Raw genomic sequence first — 27,230 nt, forward strand, 5'->3', positions numbered from 1 at the left:
TATCCTGTACCCTGGTGAATATGAGGGGGCACTCTGCTGTAATATCCTGTTCCCTGGTGAATATGAGGGGGCACTCTGCTGTAATACCCTGTACCCTGGTGAATATGAGGGGGCACTCTGCTGTAATATCTTGTACCCTGGTGAATATGAGGGGGCACTCTGCTGTAATATCCTGTACCCTGGTGAATATGAGGGGGCACTCTGCTGTAATATCCTGTACCCTGGTGAATATGAGGGGGCACCCTGCTGTAATATCCTGTACCCTGGTGAATAAGAGAGAGCACTCTGCTGTAATACCCTGTACCCTGGTGAATATGAGGGGGCACTCTGCTGTAATATCCTGTACCCTGGTGAATATGAGGGGGCACTATGCTGTAATATCTTGTACCCTGGTGAATAAGAGAGGGCACTCTGCTGTAATATCCTGTACCCTGGTGAATATGAGGGGGCACTCTGCTGTAATATCTTGTACCCTGGTGAATAAGAGAGGGCACTCTGCTGTAATATCCTGTACCCTGGTGAATATGAGGGGGCACTCTGCTGCAATATCCTGTACTCTGGTGAATATGAGGGGGCACCCTGCTGTAATACCCTGTACCCTGGTGAATATGAGGGGGCACTGTGCTGTAATACCCTGTACCCTGGTGAATATGAGGGGCACTGTGCTGTAATATCCTGTACCCTGGTGAATATGAGGGGGCACTCTGCTGTATTATCCTGTACTCTGGTGAATATGAGGGGGCACTCTGCTGTAATATCCTGTACCCTGGTGAATATGAGGGGCACTGTGCTGTAATATCCTGTACTCTGGTGAATATGAGGGGGCACTGTGCTGTAATATCCTGTACTCTGGTGAATATGAGGGGGCACTCTGCTGTAATATCCTGTACTCTGGTGAATATGAGGGGCACTGTGCTGTAATATCCTGTACTCTGGTAAATATGAGGGGGCACTGTGCTGTAATATCCTGTACTCTGGTGAATATGAGGGGGCACTCTGCTGTAATATCCTGTACTCTGGTGAATATGAGGGGGCACTCTGCTGTAATATCCTGTACCCTGGTGAATATGAGGGGGCACTCTGCTGTAATATCCTGTACTCTGGTGAATATGAGGGGGCACTGTGCTGTAATATCCTGTACTCTGGTGAATATGAGGGGGCACTCTGCTGTAATATCCTGTACTCTGGTGAATATGAGGGGGCACTCTGCTGTAATATCCTGTAACCTGGTGAATATGAGGGGGCACTCTGCTGTAATATCCTGTACCCTGGTGAATATAAGAGGGCACTCTGCTGTAATATCCTGTACCCTGGTGAATATGAGGGGGCACTGTGCTGCAATATCCTGTACTCTGGTGAATATGAGGGGGCACCCTGCTGTAATACCCTGTACCCTGGTGAATATGAGGGGGCACTCTGCTGTAATATCCTGTACCCTGGTGAATATGAGGGGGCACTCTGCTGTAATATCCTGTACCCTGGTGAATATGAGGGGGCACTCTGCTGTAATACCCTGTACCCTGGTGAATATGAGGGGGCACTCTGCTGTAATACCCTGTACCCTGGTGAATATGAGGGGGCACTCTGCTGTAATATCCTGTTCCCTGGTGAATATGAGGGGGCACTCTGCTGTAATATCCTGTACCCTGGTGAATATGAGGGGGCACTCTGCTGTAATATCCTGTACCCTAGTGAATATGAGGGGGCACTCTGCTGTAATATCCTGTACCCTGGTGAATATGAGGGGGCACTCTGCTGTAATATCCTGTTCCCTGGTGAATATGAGGGGGCACTCTGCTGTAATACCCTGTACCCTGGTGAATATGAGGGGGCACTCTGCTGTAATATCTTGTACCCTGGTGAATATGAGGGGGCACTCTGCTGTAATATCCTGTACCCTGGTGAATATGAGGGGGCACTCTGCTGTAATATCCTGTACCCTGGTGAATATGAGGGGGCACCCTGCTGTAATATCCTGTACCCTGGTGAATATGAGGGGGCACTCTGCTGTAATATCCTGTACCCTGGTGAATAAGAGAGAGCACTCTGCTGTAATACCCTGTACCCTGGTGAATATGAGGGGGCACTCTGCTGTAATATCCTGTACCCTGGTGAATATGAGGGGGCACTATGCTGTAATATCTTGTACCCTGGTGAATAAGAGAGGGCACTCTGCTGTAATATCCTGTACCCTGGTGAATATGAGGGGGCACTCTGCTGTAATATCCTGTACCCTGGTGAATATGAGGGGGCACTCTGCTGCAATATCCTGTACTCTGGTGAATATGAGGGGGCACCCTGCTGTAATACCCTGTACCCTGGTGAATATGAGGGGGCACTGTACTGTAATACCCTGTACCCTGGTGAATATGAGGGGCACTGTGCTGTAATATCCTGTACCCTGGTGAATATGAGGGGGCACTCTGCTGTATTATCCTGTACTCTGGTGAATATGAGGGGGCACTCTGCTGTAATATCCTGTACCCTGGTGAATATGAGGGGCACTGTGCTGTAATATCCTGTACTCTGGTGAATATGAGGGGGCACTCTGCTGTAATATCCTGTACTCTGGTGAATATGAGGGGCACTGTGCTGTAATATCCTGTACTCTGGTAAATATGAGGGGGCACTGTGCTGTAATATCCTGTACTCTGGTGAATATGAGGGGGCACTCTGCTGTAATATCCTGTACTCTGGTGAATATGAGGGGGCACTCTGCTGTAATATCCTGTACCCTGGTGAATATGAGGGGGCACTCTGCTGTAATATCCTGTACTCTGGTGAATATGAGGGGGCACTGTGCTGTAATATCCTGTACTCTGGTGAATATGAGGGGGCACTCTGCTGTAATATCCTGTACTCTGGTGAATATGAGGGGGCACTCTGCTGTAATATCCTGTACTCTGGTGAATATGAGGGGGCACTCTGCTGTAATATCCTGTAACCTGGTGAATATGAGGGGGCACTCTGCTGTAATATCCTGTACCCTGGTGAATATAAGAGGGCACTCTGCTGTAATATCCTGTACCCTGGTGAATATGAGGGGGCACTGTGCTGTAATATCCTGTACTCTGGTGAATATGAGGGGGCACTCTGCTGTAATATCCTATACTCTGGTGAATATGAGGGGGCACTCTGCTGTAATATCCTGTACTCTGGTGAATAAGAGAGGGCACTCTGCTGTAATATCCTATACTCTGGTGAATATGAGGGGGCACTCTGCTGTAATATCCTGTACTCTGGTGAATATGAGGGGGCACTCTGCTGTAATATCCTATACTCTGGTGAATATGAGGGGCACTGTGCTGTAATATCCTGTACTCTGGTGAATATGAGGGGGCACTCTGCTGTAATATCCTGTACCCTGGTGAATATAAGAGGGCACTCTGCTGTAATATCCTGTAACCTGGTGAATATGAGGGGGCACTCTGCTGTACTAACCTGTAACCTGGGTTATATGAGGGGGTACTCTGCTATAACCTGTAACCTGGTGAACCTGCTGTTAATATCCTGTCAGGGGTTACATCCGAACTTCTGCAAAATAGGATTTGGGCTTATGCGCCTTCATGGCCATAGACTAGAATTCTGCAGATAAGGGGGCTTTACATGCAACAACATCGCTAACGAGATGTCGCTGAGGTCACGGAATTCGTGACGCACATCCGGCCTCGTTAGCGACGTCGTTGCGTGTGGAACGTACAAACGACCGCTAACGATGCAAAATACTGACCAAATCGTTGATTGTTAACACGTCGTCCATTTCCCAAATGTCGCTGCTGATTTTGGACGCAGGTTGTTCGTCGTTCCTGAGGCAGCACACATCGCTACGTGTGACACCCCAGGAATGACGAACAACACCGAACCTGCGTCCTCCGGCAACGAGGTGGGCGTGACTTCCATGTGGCTGCTCTCTGCCCCTCCACTTCTATTGGACGCCTGCCGTGTGATGTTGCTGTGATACCGCACGAACCGCCCCTTTAGAAAAGAGGCAGTTCACCGGCCACAGCAACGTCGCTAGGAAGGTAAGCATGTGTGACGGGTACTAGCAATTTTGTACGCCACGGAAAGCGATTCGCCCGTGACGCACAAACGATGGGGGCGGGTGCGATCGGCAGCGACATCGCTAGTGATGTCACTGCGTGTAAAGTGGCCTATAGAGTCACATTGTGCTTTGTCATGCATCATTTTCACCCACGTATGCCTTCTGGATGTGAGCAGCAAAACACAATCGGAGAGGACCTATCACTTGTTCCCTCTATCACAGAGATATTCACATGTGTTCCTTTTGGAGTGCAGTATGTGAAATCTTTGCTTGTAGACCACATGGCTGTTTCTCCAGAGACTTCTCTGTATGAGCTTTCAACTCTCCCAGCCAGATGCTGACAATGAAATCTCGGTTGCATCTGAGACTGCTAATACTTTGTGTTTGGCAGTGCATGGGAGGGAGGGGTGAAAGCGCGCCTCCCCCAAAGAAAAATTCCAATTGGAGTGTAAGCACAGATTTTACATGTTGAATGCCATAACCAACAAATGTAAATGTCTCCGCTGTGGAATGACACAGCTCAAAAAGGAAAGGAGCAGCAGAATGAAAAGAGCTCAGGCATTTTTACAAGGGTTTTAAACCTTTTTTTTTTTTTTAGCAAGTGACAGATCCTCATTAATGTTGGATCTTGAGGAGTACACTGCTTCTCATCCTCACAGCTTCCTGGTTGATAGGTGTTGTATCCTCCTGAAGATTGATAGTTTAGACCAGTGTCGCGGGCAGGGAAGGACGCCGCTGCGCTCGCTAACGCTCGGGTCCAGCGCTGCTGCGATGGCTGCTCGGTGGCTCGAGCGGTGGGCTGGATCCGGGGACTCGAGCGGCGCTCCTCGCCCGTGAGTGAAAGGGGGGTAGTTTGGTTTGGGGATTTGGTCCGTGACGCCATCCACGGGTTGTGGTGAGGTTGGGCACCACCGCTGCTGGTGACGGGGATCCCGGGAGCGATGGTGGGGAGCAGCTGGGATGTTGTTTTCCCGTACTCACTCAGCCACAAATGTACGCAAAGTCTCTGGTAAACCAAATGGCTGGATGGACGGGTCACGCAGCCGGCTGCTGTGACTTCTCCCGGACGGTTGGTGGTGGCTGCCTTTCCCTGCACCTTTGTGTATGTTCGGTCCCGAAGGATTCCCACCGGTAACCCGCTCCCCAGCGTGTATATGTGCCAGAGGAGCCCTTTTGCCCGCACGCTCTGGCCCTTGGAACTCTAGCTGTGGCGGTAGCTGTATTTCCTTTTGCTGGTCGGACGGTTGCCTTCAATCGGGTCTTGGCTGTTAGGAAACCCCTGGGGTTCCGGTCACTGACGGATTTGACCTCTAATGGCGACTCCAAGCCTGGTCGGGGTCCGCAGTCACTGCCTGTGTGTGCTGGCTTCACTTCGCTCCCCGGTTCGGTATCGGCGGGCCACCGCCCGTCCCTGGTCCTACGGTTCCGCGTTGATCCGCCTCTCCTGCAGATGGCCACCACCGTCTGCCAACCTTGCTCTTAGTGCCTGGGCCACACACCCAGACACGGTCAGTTTACTCCTCAGCTACTACTTCACTCCTTCACTTCCCTAACTCCTCTCTACTCTCAACTAACTTCCTTCTCCCACCTCCAGGACTGTGAACTCCTCGGTGGGTGGGACCAACCGCCTGGCTCCACCCCACCTGGTGTGGACATCAGCCCCTGGAGGGAGGCAACAAGGATTTTGTGTCTGGCTGATGTGCCTGTCTCAGGGTGGGGGTGTGTGTTGTAGTACCTGTGACAACCTGGCTAGTCCAGGGCGCCACATTCCCCCTTGGTTAAATGCAGACCGTCCGCGGGCTGCCCGTCCATCACCGGTTTTATTTTTATTTTTAACTGTAAAAATATAAAACATCAACAGTTTATGCAGTTTAAATCTTCCCTTACTGGAGGCAGGTCACTTGAACGTTACAAACCACATATATTTACATTTTTAATAACAACGGACGGACGGCTTCCGCTCTCCCACCCAAGCAACCTAGCATTGATGCTGCCCCTATGAAGTGGGCAGCACCCTTTGACCCCAGTCCTCATCCAGGCTGCCCGACCGGGAACGGGTACAGTGTCTCGCACCCGGCTGTCACTTCAGGGGACCCCACGTCCAAGGGGGACCCCTGACCCCCGGAGGATCGCCACCGGTTACGGTAATGGCGGGCCTGGGCCATCTCTTTCCTCCAGGCCCATCATCCAAATCAGCCTCTCCGGAGGCGGCAACGGAAACATGCCCCAACATAGTTACAATCCCACAAGTTCGTGGGTGCCCTGCAAGTTCTCAGGCATGTCCATGAAGAGTTCCTCATGCAATGGTACAAAGGGTCCCTACGGGGACTACTTGCCGGCAACGGCCGGGTCAATCACGGTGCCAATCAGGTTACTTTCTCGGTTGATTCATTCATTTACTCATTTACTTAACAGGTTACGGTACTGGTGGTCCCAACGGGGACAATGGTGCAACGGAGGAACCGCCGCCTTATTTCAAGTCCACACCACAGGCCGGAGGAGGGGACTGGGCCGGTTCCTGGGCCTCCTGGCCTCCTCTCAGCTTGGCATCAAGGGCAAACCAGCCCCTCTCTCCACAGTGCCGCGTGTAGGTTACTAAATCGCCTGGGAACAAGTTGCGACCCGGGTGGCCCTCTGGTAGGTGGACATTGACATCCCGATGGGCCACAAACACCTCGGCTTCCAGGCCCGGCTCAAAAATAAATCCATATCCCCGGTGGGGGTCGAATCTTCGCACCTGACCCTCGTATCTCGGGCCCCATACCCGGAAGGTGGCTCTGCGGAAGTTCTCTTTTTCCTGAATCATGCGGGCTATCAGCTCAGCCTTCCGCTTCTCCCTCTCCGCAATTTCCCGGCCCAGCTGGCTCGGCTCCCTGTCCCAATAAGGGGCGTCTGTCTGCCCCTGCGCGCCGGTCGGGCCCCGCAGGATCTCCTTCACACTGCCTACTACTGGCGTTCTCTGTGGAAGGTCCTGCGGTGTCATGGCCTGGGGTGCTGCCTCACAGCGACGACCCGGCGCAGCCTCAGCCGAGGCGTGGGGTATGGGTACAGGGGTCCTCACCCGCTGAGCCTCCTCCTGGATGAGATGGATCACCGGAGCCGGGACGGTACTGGGTGCGGTCACTTCTGATGCCGCCGGTATGTTTTCGCAGACTGACGCTGCCCTCGGGAGCTTCCACGGAAGCGGTGCGGGTCGTCTGCGGACCTCGTCTGCAGGCTGGTCCGCTCGGGCGGACAGGCAGGGTTCCGCTACCAGTTGTAGGGGTAGCGGGCCTAGTGGTGGGGCGGCAGCAGCCAACACGGGTAGCGGGGGAGGCAGCAGGGTGAGCGGGCACAGACCGGGCCCCTCAGCCACAATGACCAATCCTGTAGGGACACAGGGGCGTGGGTCGCTTACCCGCTCCTCCAAGTCTTCCTCCACCTCGCGTCTCCATATGGCCGCCACCACATCCGCCATGTCGGCCTCCCACTCCTCCAGGAGGAGCTGCACTTGTACCTGCACACGGCGGCTCAGACGGGCGGTCCGGATCTCTACCCACGCTGCGGTGCTGGGCGCGGGCTCGGGGACTGCGGGGCTACCGGACGGACGGTGCATGCTGGCAGCGGTATCTTCCAGGAACCAAATGGCGGCAGAGTCCTGGCGTCCCTGCTTTTATGGCCTCGGTTTACATGCGGCCGGATGCCATCCGTCCCCCCTTGGTCTTTTCTCGGCACCTCCTCTTCAGGGGCGGGCTTCAGCTTTCGCGCCTCCACTGCTCGAGAAGACGCGCGAGCGGGAAAATCTTCACGCCCAAGATGGTGGATTCTGAAATTTTTCGGCCGGACACCGCCGGCGGGGCACAAGGCACACTTCTACCAGCCGTCAGAATGGTAAGATCCTGTTCGTGACGCCAAGTTGTCACGGGCGGGGAAGGACGCCGCTGCGCTGCGCTCGCTAACGCTCGGGTCCGGCGCTTCTGCGATGGCTGCTCGGTGGCTCGAGTGGTGGGCCGGATCCGGGGACTCGAGCGGCGCTCCTTGCCCGTGAGTGAAAGGGGGGTAGTTTGGTTTGGGGATTTGGTCCGTGACGCCACCCACGGGTTGTGGTGAGGTTGGACACCACCGCTGCTGGTGACGGGGATCCCGGGAGCGATGGTGGGGAGCAGCTGGGATGTTGTTTTCCCCCTCCGTGGGTAGGGGTTGGTGGTCCTGGGGCCCGGTGGTGTGACGGGGAGGCAGGGTTGGCAGGGTGCAGGGTCGCCTGGACTGCGCAGCGCGGTGCCGGACGGCACGGTTGTACTCACTCAGCCACAAATGTACGCAAAGTCTCTGGTAAACCAAACGGCTGGATGGACGGGTCACGCAGCCGGCTGCTGTGACTTCTCCCGGACGGTTGGTGGTGGCTGCCTTTCCCTGCACATTTGTGTATGTTCGGTCCCGATGGATTCGCACCAGTAACCCGCTCCCCAGCGTGTATATGTGCCGGAGGAGCCCTTTTGCCCGCACGCTCTGGCCCTTGGAACTCTAGCTGTGGCGGTAGCTGTATTTCCTTTTGCTGGTCGGACAGTTGCCTTCAATCGGGTCTTGGCTGTTAGGAAACCCCTGGGGTTCCAGTCACTGATGGATTTGACCTCTAATGGCGACTCCAAGCCTGGTCGGGGTCCGCAGTCCCTGCCTGTGTGTGCTGGCTTCACTTCGCTCCCCGGTTCGGTACCGGCGGGCCACCGCCCGTCCCCGGTCCTACGGTTCCGCGTTGATCTGCCTCTCTTGCAGATGGCCACCACCGTCTGCCAACTTTGCTCTTAGTGCCCGGGCCACACACCCGGACATGGTCAGTTTACTCCTCAGCTACTACTTCACTCCTTCACTTCCCTAACTCCTCTCTACTCTCAACTAACTTCCTTCTCCCGCCTCCAGGACTGTGAACTCTTTGGTGGGTGGGTCCAACCGCCTGGCTCCACCCCACCTGGTGTGGACATCAGCCCCTGGAGGGAGGCAACAAGGATTTTGTGTCTGGCTGATGTGCCTGTCTCAGGGTGGGTGTGTGTGTTGTAGTACCTGTGACGACCTGGCTAGTCCAGGGCGCCACACCAGCAGCATGGTCACATAACTGGTCCGAACTATGCGCTGTCCCTTGCTGCTAACAGAAGCAGCTTTGACTCAGCAGCATGGAATAAGCCCAGGGGGACCGAAAATAACCAGATCCAGCGATTCAGCCAACTTCACAGCTGCATAAGCTGGTTATAAAGAACAGATTCAGCTAGCAGCATTCACTTCTAGCGTAGGAGGATACCAGTCACTATGAGACAGCAGGGTGGCCAGTAATCTACGTATACACTATGAAGTGAAAAATCGCTCTGTCCTTGGATTTTTAATAAAAAACACATTTCAAAATTGTGTGCCCACAATGATTTTTAGTGACTTTTTGATACAGAAAAAATAAATACATATTGCTCTAGCAAAACTTAAGAGACCACTGCAAAATTGTCAGTTGTTCAGATTTTTCTCTTTATAGGTATATTTTTGAGTAAAATGTAAATTGTTTTTTATTCTATAAACTACTGACATGTCTCCGAATTTCCAAGCAATATATTTTTTACTTATTTTCTGAAAATGAGAAATGGTCTCAAAACAATGCATTGCTTTCAGACATTAAATACTGCGAAGAAAACAAGTTTAAAATCATTTAGAAACAACATTATTAATAATGTTTTACCTCAGGAAGAGTTCAGAAATCAATATTTTGTGGAATAACCATGATTTTTAAACACCGCTTTCATGCGTCTTGGCTGTTTTCCTCCAGTCTTTCACACTGCTTTTGGGTGACCTTATGCCACTCCTGGTGCAAAAATGTAAGCAGTTCTTCTTTGTTTGATGGCTTGTGACTATCTATCTTCCTCTTGATTACATTCCAAAGGTTTTCAAGGGGATTCAGGTCTGGAGATTGAGCTGGCCATGACAGGGTTTTGATGTGGTGGTCCTTCATCCACACATTGATTGACCTAGCTGTGTGGCATGGCGCATTGTCCTGCTGGAAAAAAAACAGTCCTCAGAGTTGGGGAACATTGCCTAAGCAGAAGATAGCAACTGTTTTTCCAGGATAACCTTGTATGCGGCATGATTCATACGTCCTTCGTAAAGTTTAATCTGCCCAATTCCAGCCTTTCTGAAGCGTCCCCAGATTATAACTGGTCCTCCACCAAATTTCACAGTGGGTGCAAGACACTGTGGCTTGTACGCCTCTCCAGGTCTCTGTCTAACCATTAGATAACCAGGTGTTGTGCAAAGCTGAAAATTAGACTCATCAGTAAAAAGATTACCTTACTCCAGTCCTCTATCGTCCAATCCTTATGGTCTTTGGCAAGCTTCAGCCTGGCTCTCCATTGCTTCTCATTGATGAAAGGCTTTTTTCTAGCTTTACATGACTTGAGCCCTGCCTCTAGGAGCCTGTTACGAACTTTTCTTGCTGTGCACTTTACCCCAGCTGCCATTTGCAATTCCTTTTATAAGTCACTTGATGTCATCCTGCGGTTTCTGTGGGACATTCAAATAAGATGACGGTCATCCAGGTTAGTGGAGAGTCGCTTTTGCCCTCTGCTCTGCAAGTAAAGCCAGAATTGAGGCCTTCTTTTCCTCACTAAAGACTTTTCTTTTCAGCTCCTATGGCATGTTTAAAAGTTATTTTTTCATTCTATTACTTTTGGGATATTAATATCACTTGTTTTGCCATCCAGCTTGTCCTATTGCAAGAGGGTTGTGAAGACCACAGCAGTGTTTTTTATACTTTCCCTCGATAAATAAGATTTGGTTCAGGTGATCACATAATCAGAAGCACATTAAGTAGAATGAGGTGTACTCTGGTTGGCATTCAACTGACACTGGAATGGAATGGCTACAGACATGTAGAGAAGCTGATTTTTATAGCACTGTGCAGTGGTCTCTTAATTTTTGCCAGAGCTGTTTATCAATACAGTGGAACCTCGCTTAACGAATAACCCACTTAACGAGAATTTCGCTTAACAAGCAAAGCTTTCTGTAAATTTGTAACTCGATTTACGAGAAAGCTTTGCTGTACGAGTGAAATCCTCACCGCACACACTTCCGGTTCCATACATCCACCATGCTCTAACCCGCACTTGCAGTCCACACAAACACACACATGTACGCACAAACACACACAAACACACACGCACGCATGCACATACAGTATTATGCTCACCTTACCTTCCGTTCCACTGCTGGCCTCATAGTTCTTGTAGTCCCGGGTACATCGCGACGTCCTCGCGGCAAACTACATGACCCAGGAGGCCCGCGATGGAACGGAAGGTAAGGTGAGCATATAATATAATATAGTGTACCTTCCGTTTCTTCGCTGGCCTCCTGGGTCCTTCCTGTCAGACGCTACTCAAAGGCAGCGCGCTGGCCAATCAGAGACAAGCGGCTCTGCCTTTGACGTCAGCGCTCTGGCTGCGGAAGTTCCTCCCTCGTCGTTATGGTAACCCGATACACAGCCCTGCCCTGTACCAGAGGACAGCAAATCCCAGGAGACTGGCGATGCAACGGAAGGTAAGGTGAGCATATAATATGTGCGTGTGCGCTTGTGTGTTTGTGTGAGTTTGTGTGTGTTTGTATGTGTTTGTGTGTGTTTGTGTGAGTTTGTGTGTGTTTGCACATGTGTGTGTGTGTGTGTGTGTTTGTGCATGTGTGGAATGACAGAATAGGGGACCAGGATGGGACGTTTAACACGTTGTGGAACGAATCGTCTGCATTGCAATGATTTCCTATGGGAAATCTTGCTTTGCTGAACGAGTAACTTGGTTAACAAGCACAGTCCCAGAACGGATTGTTCTCGTTAAGCAAGGTTCCACTCTATATAAATATAAATTTATTAATTAGTTAATATCTATTAATATTCTTCTAATAAGTTTTTTTATGCTACACATTTTTACTGCATGAAAATAGCAGCATCTTACAGTTCCATAAACGTGGATGGGATTTATAGAAATCTTCTGCTTTTTTTGTTACTCGGCATGAACTGACAGCCTTGCGTGTTTCAAATCCACAACATGTCAATTTATCTGCTGAGTTTTATGTGCAGATTTTCCCCTAGTCTTGTAATAGATGTGTAAAATCTACAGGTTAAAAACTCAAATGCATTTTTGGTGCGTTACTACTGTGGAAATGCATAAAAAAAGAAAATCGAAAAAAAAAAGTATATCAATAAAGTTTTTAAAACCTACTACCAGGAAGTATCAAAAATAAAGCAGCTTTCTTTAAAACTTGACAAACCAATCAGGGACAAAAACCGCAGTCAAGAAACGCAATAAAACAAGTAAAAAAACTCACACAAAAACGCATGTAAAAAACACATGTAACTTAATTGACATAATAGGTGCAGAAATTCTTCAACATCAAAAACTCACCAGAAGCTCATGGTGAAAATCTTGCCTTCACCTCTTCTTCCCAACTGGGCGATTTTTTTCCATTTTTGTTTTTTCCTCCTTCTAAGAGCCATAACTTTTTTATTTTTTATTTTGTGATGTATTGGAAAGTGGTGAATAAATTCCAAATGCAGAAAAAAAGTACAATTCCGCAATTGTTTTTTGGGGGATTTTATTTACAGTGATCATTTTACGATAATAATGATCTTGTAATATGATTCTCCATGTCAGTACAATTACAGAGTTACCAAAGAAACATGTTTTTTTGTTTTTTTAATGGTGAAAAAAAATAAATAAATAAAAATTAAATTAAAAATTAAAAAAAATGTTTGCTTGTGTCACCATTTTCTGATATGTTGCTGTATGAGGGCTTGTTTTTTACATCCCAAGCCAATGGTTTTATTGATAACATTTTGGTGTAGATACAATGTTTTGATCGCCTGTTATTACATGTTTTTGTATGGTTGAGGGAAGGAAAAAAATGCAATTCTGGCATTTTTTATTTCTTTTTGTTATGCTGTTTACCGATAACATTAATTTATTTTATATTTTGATTAGCTTAGGCTTTTATAAACACAGTAATACCAAATACCGTATGTGTATGTTAATTTTCTTTCTTAATTTTTCATGGGGGAAATAATATCAACAATATTTATTCATTTATATAGCGCTACTAATTCCATAGCGCTTTACATACTGTACATAATCAACACTGTCCTCATTGCGGCTTGCAATCTAGGGAAAGGAGGATGATTTGAAATTTTGTATTTTTTCATTTTTTCTTTAAATATAAAAAAATATTTTTAGTTTTCACTGTATTTGACAGTATTAGTGAACATTATCCTGCGATCTTCCAATTGCTCACTATACATAACAGTGCTGATGTACTGCTATGTATAGCGAAAATCATTGTCTCCTATGAATACCAGCTAAATGCTGGCTTTCACACAAGAACTGTGATGACAAGCATGGGCGTCTTCAGCAGACCCTGGCTGTCATGACAGCCTATCAAGTTAAGGGCGTGCCAATGGACGCACAGAATGACATACCCCGCTGCTAGCACGCAATAAATGCTGCTCTCAGAGATTGATAGCAGCAATTAACAAGTAAAAAGCCATGGGTGGAGTCCCCTTCCACCCTCCGATGTTAGAGGTAGATGATGGCCTAATAATTCAGCCATCATCTGCTGGCAAAGGTGCGAGCCCGCATCATACTCATGGAGCCGGCATATGTTGGTAACGGGTTGGGAACCTACCAGCAGCTTCATGCTGCCTAAATCAAAACAACTTGAAATTCCAAAAGATCCCTCTTTAGAAAGACCTATGTATTACTCCTAAACTGTCCGCTTCCTAGCTCTGTATATGGACAGATTTGTCAATCAATTTGAGCTGGGAGTAGGTTAGATGAAGGCGTCATTTCTCTACATGCACAGACTTTTCCTTCTGTGCCAGGCTTTGTTTTAAAATTATGGTTATGTGATTTTTTTAGAGCAAAACAAAGCTCTCTGTAATGAGGGACCCTTTGGATTTCATGATGACAGGTTCCTATTATTTGATGGACATCTTGCCATAGTTTGATCATTTGTTCAATGTACTTATGAATAAACTTGGGCAACTGGAGTAAAGCCAGTTTCTATCTCAATACTTTGTGGCTAAAGATTCGATTACAAATCTGTGGACCCAGTAATTACCCAATATAAGAGCAGGAGCTGCCAAGTCACAACTCTGAACAAATTATTAAAGGGGTTGTAAATCACGTCTATATTAATGACATACACATCAGATTGGGGGCTCCAACACCTGGCACACCCACTGATAAGGTGTCTGCAGCGCCGTAGAGCAAAGTGAATAGGAGATAAGCTGCAGTAATCAAGAAGAGCCACTACACAGTGTACGGAGCCATAATGTTCCCGCTGTGTTCACCGCATACATCCGGCTGCAAAGAGAGCTGCACATTACTGATCAGTGTGGGTGCAAGGTATCAGATTGTTATCGATCGGATACTGATCACCTATCCTAATGACTGGCCATCAATACATAAACCCTGGAAAAGCCCTTTAAAGCAAATAACTTACAATGACAGCTTATTTTTAATGCTGTATTGTAGAGTGTATAACTTTACAATTTTATTTCAATTATATTATCAAAATACATTGATTCAGTATAAGAGGTTACCAAAGTCAAACTGGTCTCATTACACTGTAAATTCTATTGTAAAGTGAATATTGGGATGCCGGAGCGCTGTATCTATAGCCGGTGTGTAATAGTCGGGTGGGGTTCAGCTCTTAGGACTTTGGACTTTAGTATTAATCGTGTTCTGTTTGATTCCGCTTTGTTTAATATTCTATATTGACTTAGTAGTATCAACACCCAGGCATAATCTGCTCACTATAACAGAATTAAAGGCTAATATTTTACAAATCTTGCTCCAGTAATCTAGTCTTGAGATTTAGTCACACTTCATGAACCAACAAGTTTTCAAGAAGGAGATCGGTGTGTTCATGAAAAGGATTGGCTATGTTTTTAGAAGTTGAATAATTCTTTTAAAAAAAAGCAGTTGTTAGAGTATGGATTGCATTTTTAATCCTGATAATATTTAAAGGGAATCTGTCCTGTCGAATAATGCTATTACCCTTCAGATATACAATTAATCTGCAGGTTAATAGCCTTATGACGGTACTAAAAGTGCAGCACCCTGGAGAAAATAAACTCTATTTCTTCCTTTAGCTGCCGGTTTTCAGTCATGCAGGTGTGTCAGGGCGGCTACAGTCACTGGTCACTGTACTGAGAGCAGCAGACTGTAAGCTCACCCTGGTACTGACTGAGAGCATACCTTGGTACTGACTGACAGCACACCCCGGTACTGATTGACAGCACACCCCAGTAGTGATTGACAGCACACCCTGGAACTGACTAACAGCACACCCTGGCACTGATTGACAGCACACCCTGGTACTGACTGACAGCACACCCCGGTACTGGCTGACAGCCAGCTCAGCAGGGTATTAGTGCACAGCTGGCTGTCAAAGTCCATTGTTTCCTGATTACCACTCTTTCAGTACAGCAACTGGGCACCTTCATAACACTATTAACCTACAAATTAACCCTATATCTGCAGGTTAACACCATTATCTGGCATCAGAAGGTTCCCTTTAAAAAAAATAAAAATATTTTAAAGTATTTGCCTCATGTTCCTTTTTTCAGCAACCAGCAGTAGACTACAGATTTTACAACTCCTCTGTTCTTGTGAATGGAATGATTTTTGATAAGAGGTAAATTACAACTTGTTTTAACAAGCAATTTTTACCCAATCATTAAAATGAGAACCTTTTTCTGAAGTTCACCAGTAAAGGATGTAGGTTCAGTGTCTGGTAGTCTCCCTTGTCTCACATTCACCACCACCACCACAAGATATGTGAATTTGTCGACCACTGGAATTTCCAATTGTGCAGGCAAGGCCTTTAATGGAAGGGGGTCTATGGGTAACAAAGCCAATTTGGTCCAATTAGTCAGAAGCACAGACCATTTTACAAATTTTCTAATAATGTTCATGGATGACTTAGCGTTTCCCAGATAAAGGAGCATGTTGCCAGCATAAAGGTAGACCTTTTGTTCTACTGAGCCACATTGAAACCCCTGGATTTCTGCTAACATCCTAAGTAACACTGCTAGTGGCTCGATAGCTACCGCAAACAGCATGGGGAACAAACGGCACCCCTGTCTCGTCCTCAGTCCCAAAGGGAAGGGGTCAAAGAGGCTCCGATTAACCTGCAGTCTCGCCGTCGGGGAGTTGTATAAGAATTTAATCCACCAAATTAATCTGGTTCCAAACCCCATCAGAGTCGGAACTCCCACAGGAACCCCCTTTCCATACAGCCAAAGCCTTAGCCACATCCAGTGTTAGAGTAGCCCTGTCCCCTGTCTCTCTAGAGCTAAGCTGTATTCCCAACTATAGGCATCTCAGATTTAAGGATGGGAATCAATTGAGAATGAACCCCGTTTGGTCTTCATAGACAATGGATGCAATCAGTTTAGTCAATCAATTTGCCAGCACCTTTGCAAACTACATTGACCAAATGAGAACCATTTTAACTTAATTATTTCGTTTTTCCTAAATTTTCCACTATTAATCTTAAGTTTCAACTAAGCGAATCTTAAAAATAATATTTCAGTGGATAACATGATCCCTATACCATCACCCTTGATTCACGTGTGCCCTTGATCTCTTGGTGTTTATATTAAGTGGACAGTCTTGGTTAAGTTCTTAGATCATTTCTGCTCCACAACAGTATTCCCCGTGCTACAACTTGAAGAACAGATCAGTGCATCAGTGTGTAAATCTGGCGTATGGGAGAGATGCACGGGGAAGGTGCAGCATGAGATACCAGGTAAGCCGAGGCACATCTTGATAGTCACTTGGCATAAGTATCATACTTCCTAAAGAGATCCTATGGCATGATCCATCTGAGCAGCCTGGATCCATCCATACAAAAGTTGTTTCAAAATCACCTACTATACTAACACATTGTATGAGAAAGAGTAACATAAATCAATAGCAATGTATGATATATCACCTGGTTTTGATATTAAGTTACCAACAACATATAATTAAGACTCCTGCAAAATACTATTCATACGTACCCTACCTATATTTCCTCCAAAATCTGCCTAAAAATATGAAAGACAATTTGAAAGCTATATGACTTAAATTTTCCCATTCCATAACCCTCAAAAAGAGGGACTGTGCAAATTAGGTCTAAACAAAGACTCAAAGGCCATTTTTGTTTAAATATGGGATAGATGGTATTGGATGTGTCCATATTTTTGGTAAATGTATTGGTATGGTTAAATAATCTTTGTAGGAAGTGTATTATGAGGGCTATATATGTACCAAGGGCAGTGGCCCACCTAAGGAGTCTGTAGTAGCAAATACTCTCTTTTCTTCTTTCTGTATGTTTGTTATGTATTTTTTTAAAAATTTCAATAAAAACGGATTGGTTAAAAAAAAAAAAAGAATCTTTGTAGGAAACTCAATAAAATATGATTTACAAAAAAAAAAGAAAATATCGGACAGATGGTTCTAAATAAATGGCACAAAGAAACCGATGCCACCTAATGTAATTCTTCCCATATCAAGGACAAACCAAGGGGCATGGTACTGAGAGCAATTCAGTCTTTATGGTCTGTGAGAACATTGTTGGTCACAAAACGTCCTAACCCATCTGGCCTTTCACCTTCTTCTTATACTTCTAATTCCTGTGATCACTGAGATTTGAGGAAATGCAATACAGAAGGAAAATAGTCTTAAGTGAAGAAAACCCTTTTGGGAACAACCCTACATTCATCCTATTTACCCCTATTTTAGAAGCCTGGATAAGCATCATGACTAACTAGGAGCTGACTTTCTACAGTAAATGTGGAGGAAGAAGTGTTCGCCACCTCCTGATATCATCATAAATTCTGCTCACAGTTAACCCAACCAAAATCTTTCCCTGAAAAAAAAAAATTAAAACTCTTAGAAAATATAGCACTAGGGCATGGGATACCCAGTCTCACCCCTCATATACAGGTCTTTTTAAACTGTAAACATGGTGTTGAGGTGATTTCTTCAGTAGGAGTACTAAATACACAACACTTGTTTTTTGCTCCCATTTTTAATGAGCTGAACTGTAAGATCCAAGACTTTTTCTATGTACACAAAAGGCATTTCTCTCAAATATTCACAAATTTGTCTAAATCTGTGTTAATGAGCACTTCTCTTTTGCCGAGATAACTCATCCATCTCACAGGTGTAGCATATCAAGATGGTTTTACAGTATTGGGGGCATTGAGGGGGTTGTCAGGAAACCAGCCAATATCTGGTGTTGTCATGATGTGACTGCACGATAGCAAAGGACAGGGGGATGCTATACTGTCCCTCATGCATGGGGACCTTAGACTATCACTTACCCCTGAAGGTGGAGACGCTGGGGTCCTGTGCCTTACTATTCTCCTGACCAGATCTAATCTGTTACCCCCCCAGGGAAGGAAGTTGCAAGAGTTTGATGGAAACACAGGGGAAAACGCAAAACTCAGACACACTGCAAACTTACAGGAATAAATTGTAAGACACTAAAGGGTGCTTTACACGCTGCACCATCGCTAGCGATCTCGCTAGCGATGTAACACGCTAGATCGCACATACGATTTGCCGAGATTGCACATTCGACCGGCGCTACAATAATGATCTATGTGCGATCTCGGCAAGTCTTATCTGTGATCTGGCGTGTCACATCGCTGAAATCGCTAGCGATGTCGTAGCGTGTAAAGCACCCTTTAGTAGAAAAGCAAAAGCAGGAAAGCAGCAACAAAAGGACAAAAAGGGTTAACACCACAACCGCTCACAGCAATAGTGCACAACAATTACCAGTATATCTGGATCGTAAAACCTCACCAGATCAGTATAGGTAAGCTATAGCTGGCATTAATGAAATAGTCCAGCCAGCATATATAGACTTTTGTTCTCCACAAATCCTAACGCCACAATGACAGTTGGCAATGCCTGTAAAAATCTCCTCTTGACAGGTGTGACCACCATTTGCCATATAGTGCGACGTATTTCCTTTGAATAGAGTTGATCAGGTTGTTGATTGTGGCCTGTGGATTGTTGGTCTACTCTTCTTCCATAGCTGTGCAAAGTTGAAGGATATTGACCGGAACTTGAACACTGTCGTATATGACGATTCAGAGCACCCCAAAATTGCGCAATGGGTGACATGTCCGGTGAGTATGCTGCTATGCAAGATCTGGGATGTTTTCAGCTTCCAATAATTGTGTACAGAGCCTTGCAATATGGAGCCATGCATTATCATGCTGCAACATGAGATGATGGTCGTGGATGAATGGCAGAAAAATGGGCATCAGGATCTCATCACAGAATCTCTGTGCATTCAAAATTGCATCAATAAAATGCACCTGTGTACTTTGCCCATAACATACAACTGCCCATACCATAACCCCACCCCAACTGTGGGCCACTTCGATTCATAACATTGACATCAGCAAACAGCTCACTCACACAATGCCATACGTGTAGACTGCTATCTGCCCTGTACAGTGAAAACCGGGATTCATCTGTGAAGAGCACACCTCTCCATGTGCCAGACGGCATAGAATGTGAGCATTTGCCCACTCAAGTCAGTTACAACGACGAACTGCAGTCATAGTCATATAGAGACCCCGATGAGGATGACGAACAGCAGATGAGCTTCCCTGAGATGGTTTCTGATGTTTTGGGCAGAAATTGTACCAATTGTTGCAGCAGCTGTCCGGGTGTACGGCCAAATTCTCTGAAATTACTTTAGAGTCGGCTTATGGTAAAGAAATGAACATTTAATTCACAGGCAACAGCTCTGGTGGACATTCCTGTAGTCAGCATACAAATTGCTACCTTAAAACCTGCGACATCAGCAGCATTGTGCTGTGTGATAAAACTGCACATTTTAGAGTGGCCTTTTATTGTGGCAGCCTAAGGCACACCTGTGCAATAATCCTGCAGTCTAATCAGCATCTTGATATGTCACACCTGGGAGGTGGATGGATTATCACAGCAAAAGAGAAGTGATCACTAACACAGATTTAGACAATTTGTGAACAATATTTGAGAGAAAAAGGCCTTTTGTGTAGATAGAAAAAGTCTTAAATCTTAGAGTTCAGCTCATGAATATGTGAGCAAAAACCAAGCGTTGCATTTATATTTTTGTCTAGTGTATATTTCACCTGGACACCATTGTTTTTGAACTTTATTCCTCCTGGCAGCATTCCGGTATCAGTCATGGAGGCAGCACCGGCGCAGGTACTGTACAGTAACTGTTCTGTGTATGGAGAGCAGCAGCTATAACCGCACCCCCTGCCCTGACTGACAGCTGCTCTGCATGAGAACCACTTGTCAGTCAGTGCGCGGGGTGCACTTACAGCAGCTGCTCTCCATATACAGAGTGGTCAACGAACCTATACCGGCACTGCCTCCATGACTGAAACCGGAACGCTGCTGGGAGAATTAAAGTTAATCTCCTCCTGGCAGCAAGGTTCAGGGTGCAAGCATCAGGCAGGTTTAAAATGTTATTAATCTGCAGATTAACCCCATATTTTCAGGTTAATAGCTTTTTTCCACTTGACAGGTTCTCTTTAAAGAGGTTTTCCAGGCTCGGCACTGAAGTCTACATTCACTATATGTGGTATTTGCAGCGGGTGGGCACATGACCGCAACTATGTGACTTGCATACTTCAGGCCACATTACAACTAGACATGTCCGGCCTCACTCAATTCACTTGTATTGATCAAGGCCGTGACCGCATGTTATGTAAATCGCATAGTTCCTTCCCTTTTCACCTCTGTGTAAGTTTTTGTGTATTGTATTTAATAATGATTTCTTCTTTTTGTTCTGTGTTCTAGGTTTATGCTTTCCAAAATGGGGAAGGCTACTCAATGGGAAGGTTTAAAAACAGGGTGACCGCTTCCAATACCACTGGGAATGTTACAATAACTATTTCCAACATGCAGCCGCAAGATACTGGAGTCTACAAGTGTGACGTGACCAACTTTCCAGAAACCCCTGGACTAGGTCAAGTTCAGCTGATTGTTCAGGGTATTTACATCATAGTCCTCTATTTTCACTATTTTCATTAGAATAGATAGGGTGTCTGCCATAGCACATACTGATGGTTAGCAACACGGCTGCAGTGGGAACCTCTGTGCAATGTACCAGTATTCTGCATGTGGCACCGACCGTGAGAGGTGAGGCCATTTATAGACCAGAGATGATTATGTGCCATGGTTGCCTTATCATTGGGTATAAATGGAGGGAGGACTTTCTGTAGTCTTCCTATTCTTTGTAAAAACAAATACAACCCACATTTAAAAGAATAAAACAAAATGGGTTAAGAAATTAGAGTATTTTCTAGAAACTTAGCATATTATCTGCAATGTATGGCCACATTATTGTTTATAGGGATGTTAAATATTGTTTTCAATAGTTACATGTAAGAGCTGAAAAATTGCTTGTGAACATGGATGAATGAAAAACGATTCCCCTTAATTTTTTAAAGTGTCAATCCATCTGTGATAAGTTGTCCCACTTTATTTTATAGTGGCTCCATCAACACCGCACTGCAGTATTCAAGGGAACATAGTGACAGGGCACGCTGTGAAGCTGGTGTGCCTGTCCGAGCAGGGGATGCCTCGCCCAGTATACACATGGAACAGACTGGTGAATGGAAATCTAAAGCCAATTGTTGGAGGTAAGCAAAATTACAGGGTCATGAAAGACCTGACAGAGCAACGGAAAGGTTTAGAGGGGAGACTAGCATTAAGAGCGGCTTCTCACTTGCGAGTTTCTCGCAGTAATGTGTGAAGCCCCACAGGTGTTGTATCGGTGCATACCTTCAGGGACTCCACGTAGCTGGTGCTGGTCACAGGTAGGGAATCTTCGGTTTTGATCGTGACGCCACTCTCAGTATTGCGGCCAGTAGGGACCGCCACTGCAGGTTGAGGGTCGCCTGGGGCTGATGGTATGTGCAGTTAGTTGGAATAGCCTCCTGAGAGTGAGGCAAGCCCCAGGGCCCGGTGTGAGTTTGTAGTACCACAAGTCGCAGAATGACTCAAACACAGTCCAAGAAGTCTTTTAACGTGTTTACTCACTGTTTGGAGGTCACGGTGAGATGCCCGGGCGACACTGTGATAACCAGGTGGAACCAGGAATTCCAGGAGGCCGTTCTGAGGGTAGCTGTCCACTCGCCTTCCTTGCACTCTTTCTGTTTTAGGAGGATCCTTTGCTTGAAGCGTGGTAGGACCCCTCCAGGGAAGCTGTTACCACCCTGCTCCCCTCTCTCTGGCTCGTCTGCCGGCAGCGTGGCCTTGGTGGGATGGCTTCTGGCCCTGTCCCCTTATGGGCCTGGTGTGCTGCTTGGCTCAAGCTCTGTGTAGTCGTGGTGAGGGCATGAAGTACCCCCCCAACCTGTAGGTTAAGCAGCTCTGGATGATCTGCTGCCTGTACTGGGGACCTAGTTCCCCTTGTGTGCTCGGATACCGGGATCTCCGTACTCAGCCACCCCTCTTTCTCTGGATGCTCTTCAGGCCGACCCACAGTACTCCGTTCTCCTCCGCTTTCAGCTACAGCACTCCTCAGGACCTGTCTGCACGGGAGCTTCTCTGCTCCCCCTCCATACACTTCAACTTCTTCCTCTCGACTCCCTCACTTCCTCTCTCTCTCTCTGCCCTGCTTCCTAGCAACCAGCCCCTGAACACACCCCCAGCTGGGAATTGAAAGTTAACCCCTTCTGGCTACCCAAGGGTCCCCTCTGGTGATGTGGGAGGCCTGGTCACTATATGTTTGTGTGTGCACCTCATCCTGGCCTTTGGAGATTACCTGGAAGCATTGCTCCCGCATGGGTGCAATACTCTGTGGTGCCTGACCAGGTCAGGGGCGCCACATTTGCAATTAGAGAAAATCTTGCATTGGAATCGGACACATGTTAGTGAATGATTCAGCTCTCATCTGCGATTTTTTTCTCAGTCCAAATCGGACTGAGAAAAAAATTGCAGCATGCTGCTTTTTTGCGAGTTTCTCACACGAGTCTCTCCAATGCAACTTTATGGGAGCATGAAAAAAATGCATGTCACACAGACCGGCACTCACACCATCCTAGTGACATTCGTTTTTCTAAATACATTAATCGCATGTTTCTCAAAACACTGGAAATGAGTGAGGTCTCACAATGTCGGTCAATCATAGAGATTGACCGACATTGTGAGACCTCACTCATTTCCAGCGTTTCTCAAAACATGCGATTAATGTCAGTCGGTCTCTCCCTCTCGGTCTCTATTCTCTCTCTGTCGGTCGGTCTGTCGGTCGGTCTCTCTCTCTGTCGGTCTCTCTCTCTGTCCATGTCGGTCTATCCTTCTCCCCCCCTCTCTCATACTCACCGATCCCCGATCACCAGCGTGGCGCTGCACGGCGTTCATACTGCTTTGGCGGCTTCTCCTCTTTTGAAAAAGCCGGCCGGCCGCTCATTATTCAATCCCGTATTCCCTGCTTTCCCCGCCCACCAGTGCCTTTGATTGGTTTTAGTCAGACACGCCCCCCACGATGAGTGACAGCTGTCTCACTGCAACCAATCACAGCTGCCGGTGGGCGGGTCTATATCATGCAGTTAAAAATATAAATAAATAATTAAAAAAAAACGGCGTGCGGTCCCCCCAATTTTAATACCAGCCAGGGTAAAGCCATACGGCTGCAGGCTGGTATTCTCAGGATGGGGAGCTCCACATTATGGGGAGCCCCCCACCCTAACAATATCAGCTAGCAGTCAGCCGAAATAGCCGCATCCATTAGATGCGACAGTCCCGGGACTGTACCCGGCCATCCCGAATTGCCCTGATGCGTTGGCAATCGAGGTAATAAGGAGTTAATGGCAGCAACCCATAGCTGCCACTAAGTCCTAGATTAATCATGGCAGGCGTCTCCCCGAGATACCTTCCAGGATTAACCTGTAAGATAAAGTAAATGAAGACATACACCAAAAAATCCTTTATTTGAAATAAATAAAAATAAACAACCTCTTTCACCACTTTATTAAAGTCCCCAAATACCCTTCCATGTCCAACGTAGTCCACAGAGGTCCCTCGACGCTGTCAGCTCTGCTACATCGGAAGCTGACATAGAGCGGTCACAGAGCATGAACGCTCTCTGTGACCTCCCCGCAGCGACTGAAGTGAGTTGCGCTATCAGCGAGGACGTCACTCAGGTTACCTGCGGCCACAGATCTCAGCGGGAGGACTTCTGCTGTGGCCGCGGGTAACCTCAGTGACGGCACCGCTGATAGCGCCGATCACTGCGGTCACACAGGGGATTTGTGGTCACCAGTGAGACCTTCACCGGTGACCGAAAATCAGGGGCCATGCCACACAGCCAGAGTCGCGGGATGACAATGAAGTCGGGTGAAGTTCATCCGACTTCATTCTGATCGTGCGGCTCTGTCTGTGTCTGCTGTCAGCGACTATTCAGCTCTGCTACATGGCTCTGTCTGTGGCTGCTGTCAGCGGCCATGTAGCATGTAGCAGAGCTCAATGGCAGATGACAGCTGCTGAGAAAAAAAAGGATCACACGCATTACACACGCTATGCAAGTCATTAAATAATTAGAAAAAATAGCATCGCACTTGCGTTGCACTCTGACCTAACGTGAACTCAAATCAGCCGAGTTTTTTTCAGCCTAGTCGGACCGATTTTACACGCATAGGTGTGTTTCCAGCCTAAAGCTGATAAGTGTTCTCCAAACAACATAGGGATACTGCCACTCATATATATATATATATATATATATTAGTGTGTGTATATATATATATATATATGTATATGTATATGTATATATATATATATACAATGTGTGTGTGTGTGTGTTTTCAATATTAGCTAACTCCTTAGTAAACAAGCCTGAATGGGAGCCTGCCACCTATAGTTTTAACCTGCAGTAACTACCTTACTAAAGTAGCTCCTTGTACGCCTCGACACTGAAAATCGGCGGCTCCAATTAGACACACTTTCAGTAAGGCGGTCGGGCAGCATTGTAACGCTATTTACCTGCAGGTTAACCCAATACCATCATATGTAGTTGTATCACCCACGGGGCAGGGGTTAAATGTACTCGTCGCTGGGCCGGTGATGTTGGGTCCGGGGATGTCACGGGTGGCCGTGCCCGGCTTCGTTGCCCCGAGGTGTACAATAAAAGGTTAGATAGAGGATGGGTTGATGGTGGGGATGTTGGGAGTTGTCTCGTGACGCCACCTGTGGTACGCAGCCAGGGATTAGCAGCTGCTGCTGTCACTGTCCTCCGGGGCAAATGGTGTCGCAGCAAGGATGGGTCTGCTCCCCACAGGTGGAGCAGGGCCCCGGGGAGGGTGAAGAGGGACTGTAATGGCCATTGACGCTGAAGCACAGGGCGACGGCGTCGGTAATAAGAGGCTGAGTCAGCTGCTGCTGTTCCAGGTTTACTCACAGTTCAAGTGCTGCCCTCAGGGTACCGGTCTCTGCCGTCATGGGCCCCAGCCAATCACGGATAAGTTAGAGGTAGCCACCAGTGCTTGAAAGTGCCCTTTCCTAAGGGATGCCCCTCCAGAAGTGAGGAACCCGGGCTGAGCGTCCTGCTCCAAGCCAGGGTCCTGTAAACAAAGAAGAAGTGGTGTCGTGTCGCCAGAACTGTAGTCCTGACTTGACTGAAGATTGTGTCCAGGTTGCTCCTACTTCTACCCCAAGTGGTGACTGCCCCACAGGTGGCTGTCCTACTGACCGGGAATGTCCCATGCCTCGTGATGGCCACCCACTATCTACCCTAGTCCAGTCCCCAGTGATAAGGCACCTAAACTGTATGTAAGGTAAAATGTGGAGACACCGGTGATTAACCCCCTCCTTACCACAGATGAATACTGCACCTTAAGTGAGGTGCAGTATCCTGTGGCGACTGAAGCCTCAGAGGTGCCACATAGGTAAATAGCATAAGTCCCTTTAAATTAGTTTTTTGTTTACATGTATTTAAAAAAAAGTGGCAAACTTGTTTTTTTCTTTGTCATATTAAGAAATTAGTAATCTTGCAATTTTCACTCTGGCCAAAGAAAAAAATGTTATACTCATAACTCCTGTCCTTTCAGTAAGAGTTTTCAGCAGGCTCCTTATTACAGGAGACAGGATTACAATTATATGTAACATTAATAAAACTGCTGAAAACACAGGATATACTAATCACAATAGGCAATGTCACAGCTCACCTCCTCCTCTTCCCTTTACAATGACCTCAGCACACACTCATTAGACACCTCAATAAATAGATAGGGTCGGGATTCAACTTTTGTAGCTATGTACAACTATTGTTTCCGATAATAATTGCAATTGTTAAAAATTGCAAAATTTCTATTTTGTATTTTTAACAAAGATTGTGATATGGAAAAAACCATTGCTGAAATATTGTAAAAAAAAACAAAACATTTAATACAAAAACCTGATTTAAAATATTTAAAAATTACAAAAATATTTTTAATAAATACATGTAACACAAAAGCCTAATTTAAAATAGGTTATTTTCTGCTGATACCTTCCCTTTAAGCAACCAGTTTAGGTTAACTTTGGCTTTTTATGTGGACACCAGACAGACACAAGACGACCCTACTGAATGAACGATTCAGCATCGGATGTCTGATGAGTTTGTCTTTTTATATATCTGATTGTGTCAGCAGTATAAAAAGTGAAGTGATCAATGATACACAAAGGATGCGTTTGGTGCATTCACTATCATAAAAGCAAATTGTGAACACATCCTCGCAGTGCAGCTTTAAACATTCGCTTTTGTTGTGACTTGTTATTTTGTATTTTAAAGCACTGCTCAAGCATTTTTTTTTTGTTTTTTTTATTTCATTGCTGAAGTGGTGCTTTAAATTGAAGTCCCTTGCCTCCAGTCTTATACTCACCCTCCGGCATCTTCATCTATTATCGGTACTTCTACGGTCAGTCTCCGGCAATTTGTCACCTGCCGGCAGCTCCAGTGTTACATGAAGCTTGAGGTTACAACTCAAAATACGTCTATAAGAACCTCGTTCTGGCCCCCATAGAGTTGCATTGAGAGCTTGTGATGTCACTTCTGATTTTTGGCCAGTCAGAAGTGGGACCGGAACGACACCAAAAAAAGTTGAACAGGCCGGAAGGTGAGTATGTGGCGCCCCTGAGGCTTCATTTGCCACAGG

General features: G+C 46.6%; 1 protein-coding gene across 1 annotated transcript in view; it reads left to right on the forward strand.

Moving 5' to 3' along the window:
• Positions 1–27,230, forward strand: part of VSIG1 (V-set and immunoglobulin domain containing 1) — a 92,120-nt gene that overhangs the window by 26,011 nt on the left and 38,879 nt on the right. The window contains exons 3-4 of the mRNA XM_075323926.1: positions 20,896–21,088; positions 21,591–21,740. Of these exons, the coding sequence (XP_075180041.1) occupies positions 20,896–21,088; positions 21,591–21,740 (343 nt within the window). The remainder of the gene's footprint in view (positions 1–20,895; positions 21,089–21,590; positions 21,741–27,230) is intronic.

This window comes from Anomaloglossus baeobatrachus, chromosome 9 (assembly GCF_048569485.1).
Source record: "Anomaloglossus baeobatrachus isolate aAnoBae1 chromosome 9, aAnoBae1.hap1, whole genome shotgun sequence".
Classification (NCBI taxonomy): domain Eukaryota; kingdom Metazoa; phylum Chordata; class Amphibia; order Anura; family Aromobatidae; genus Anomaloglossus; species Anomaloglossus baeobatrachus.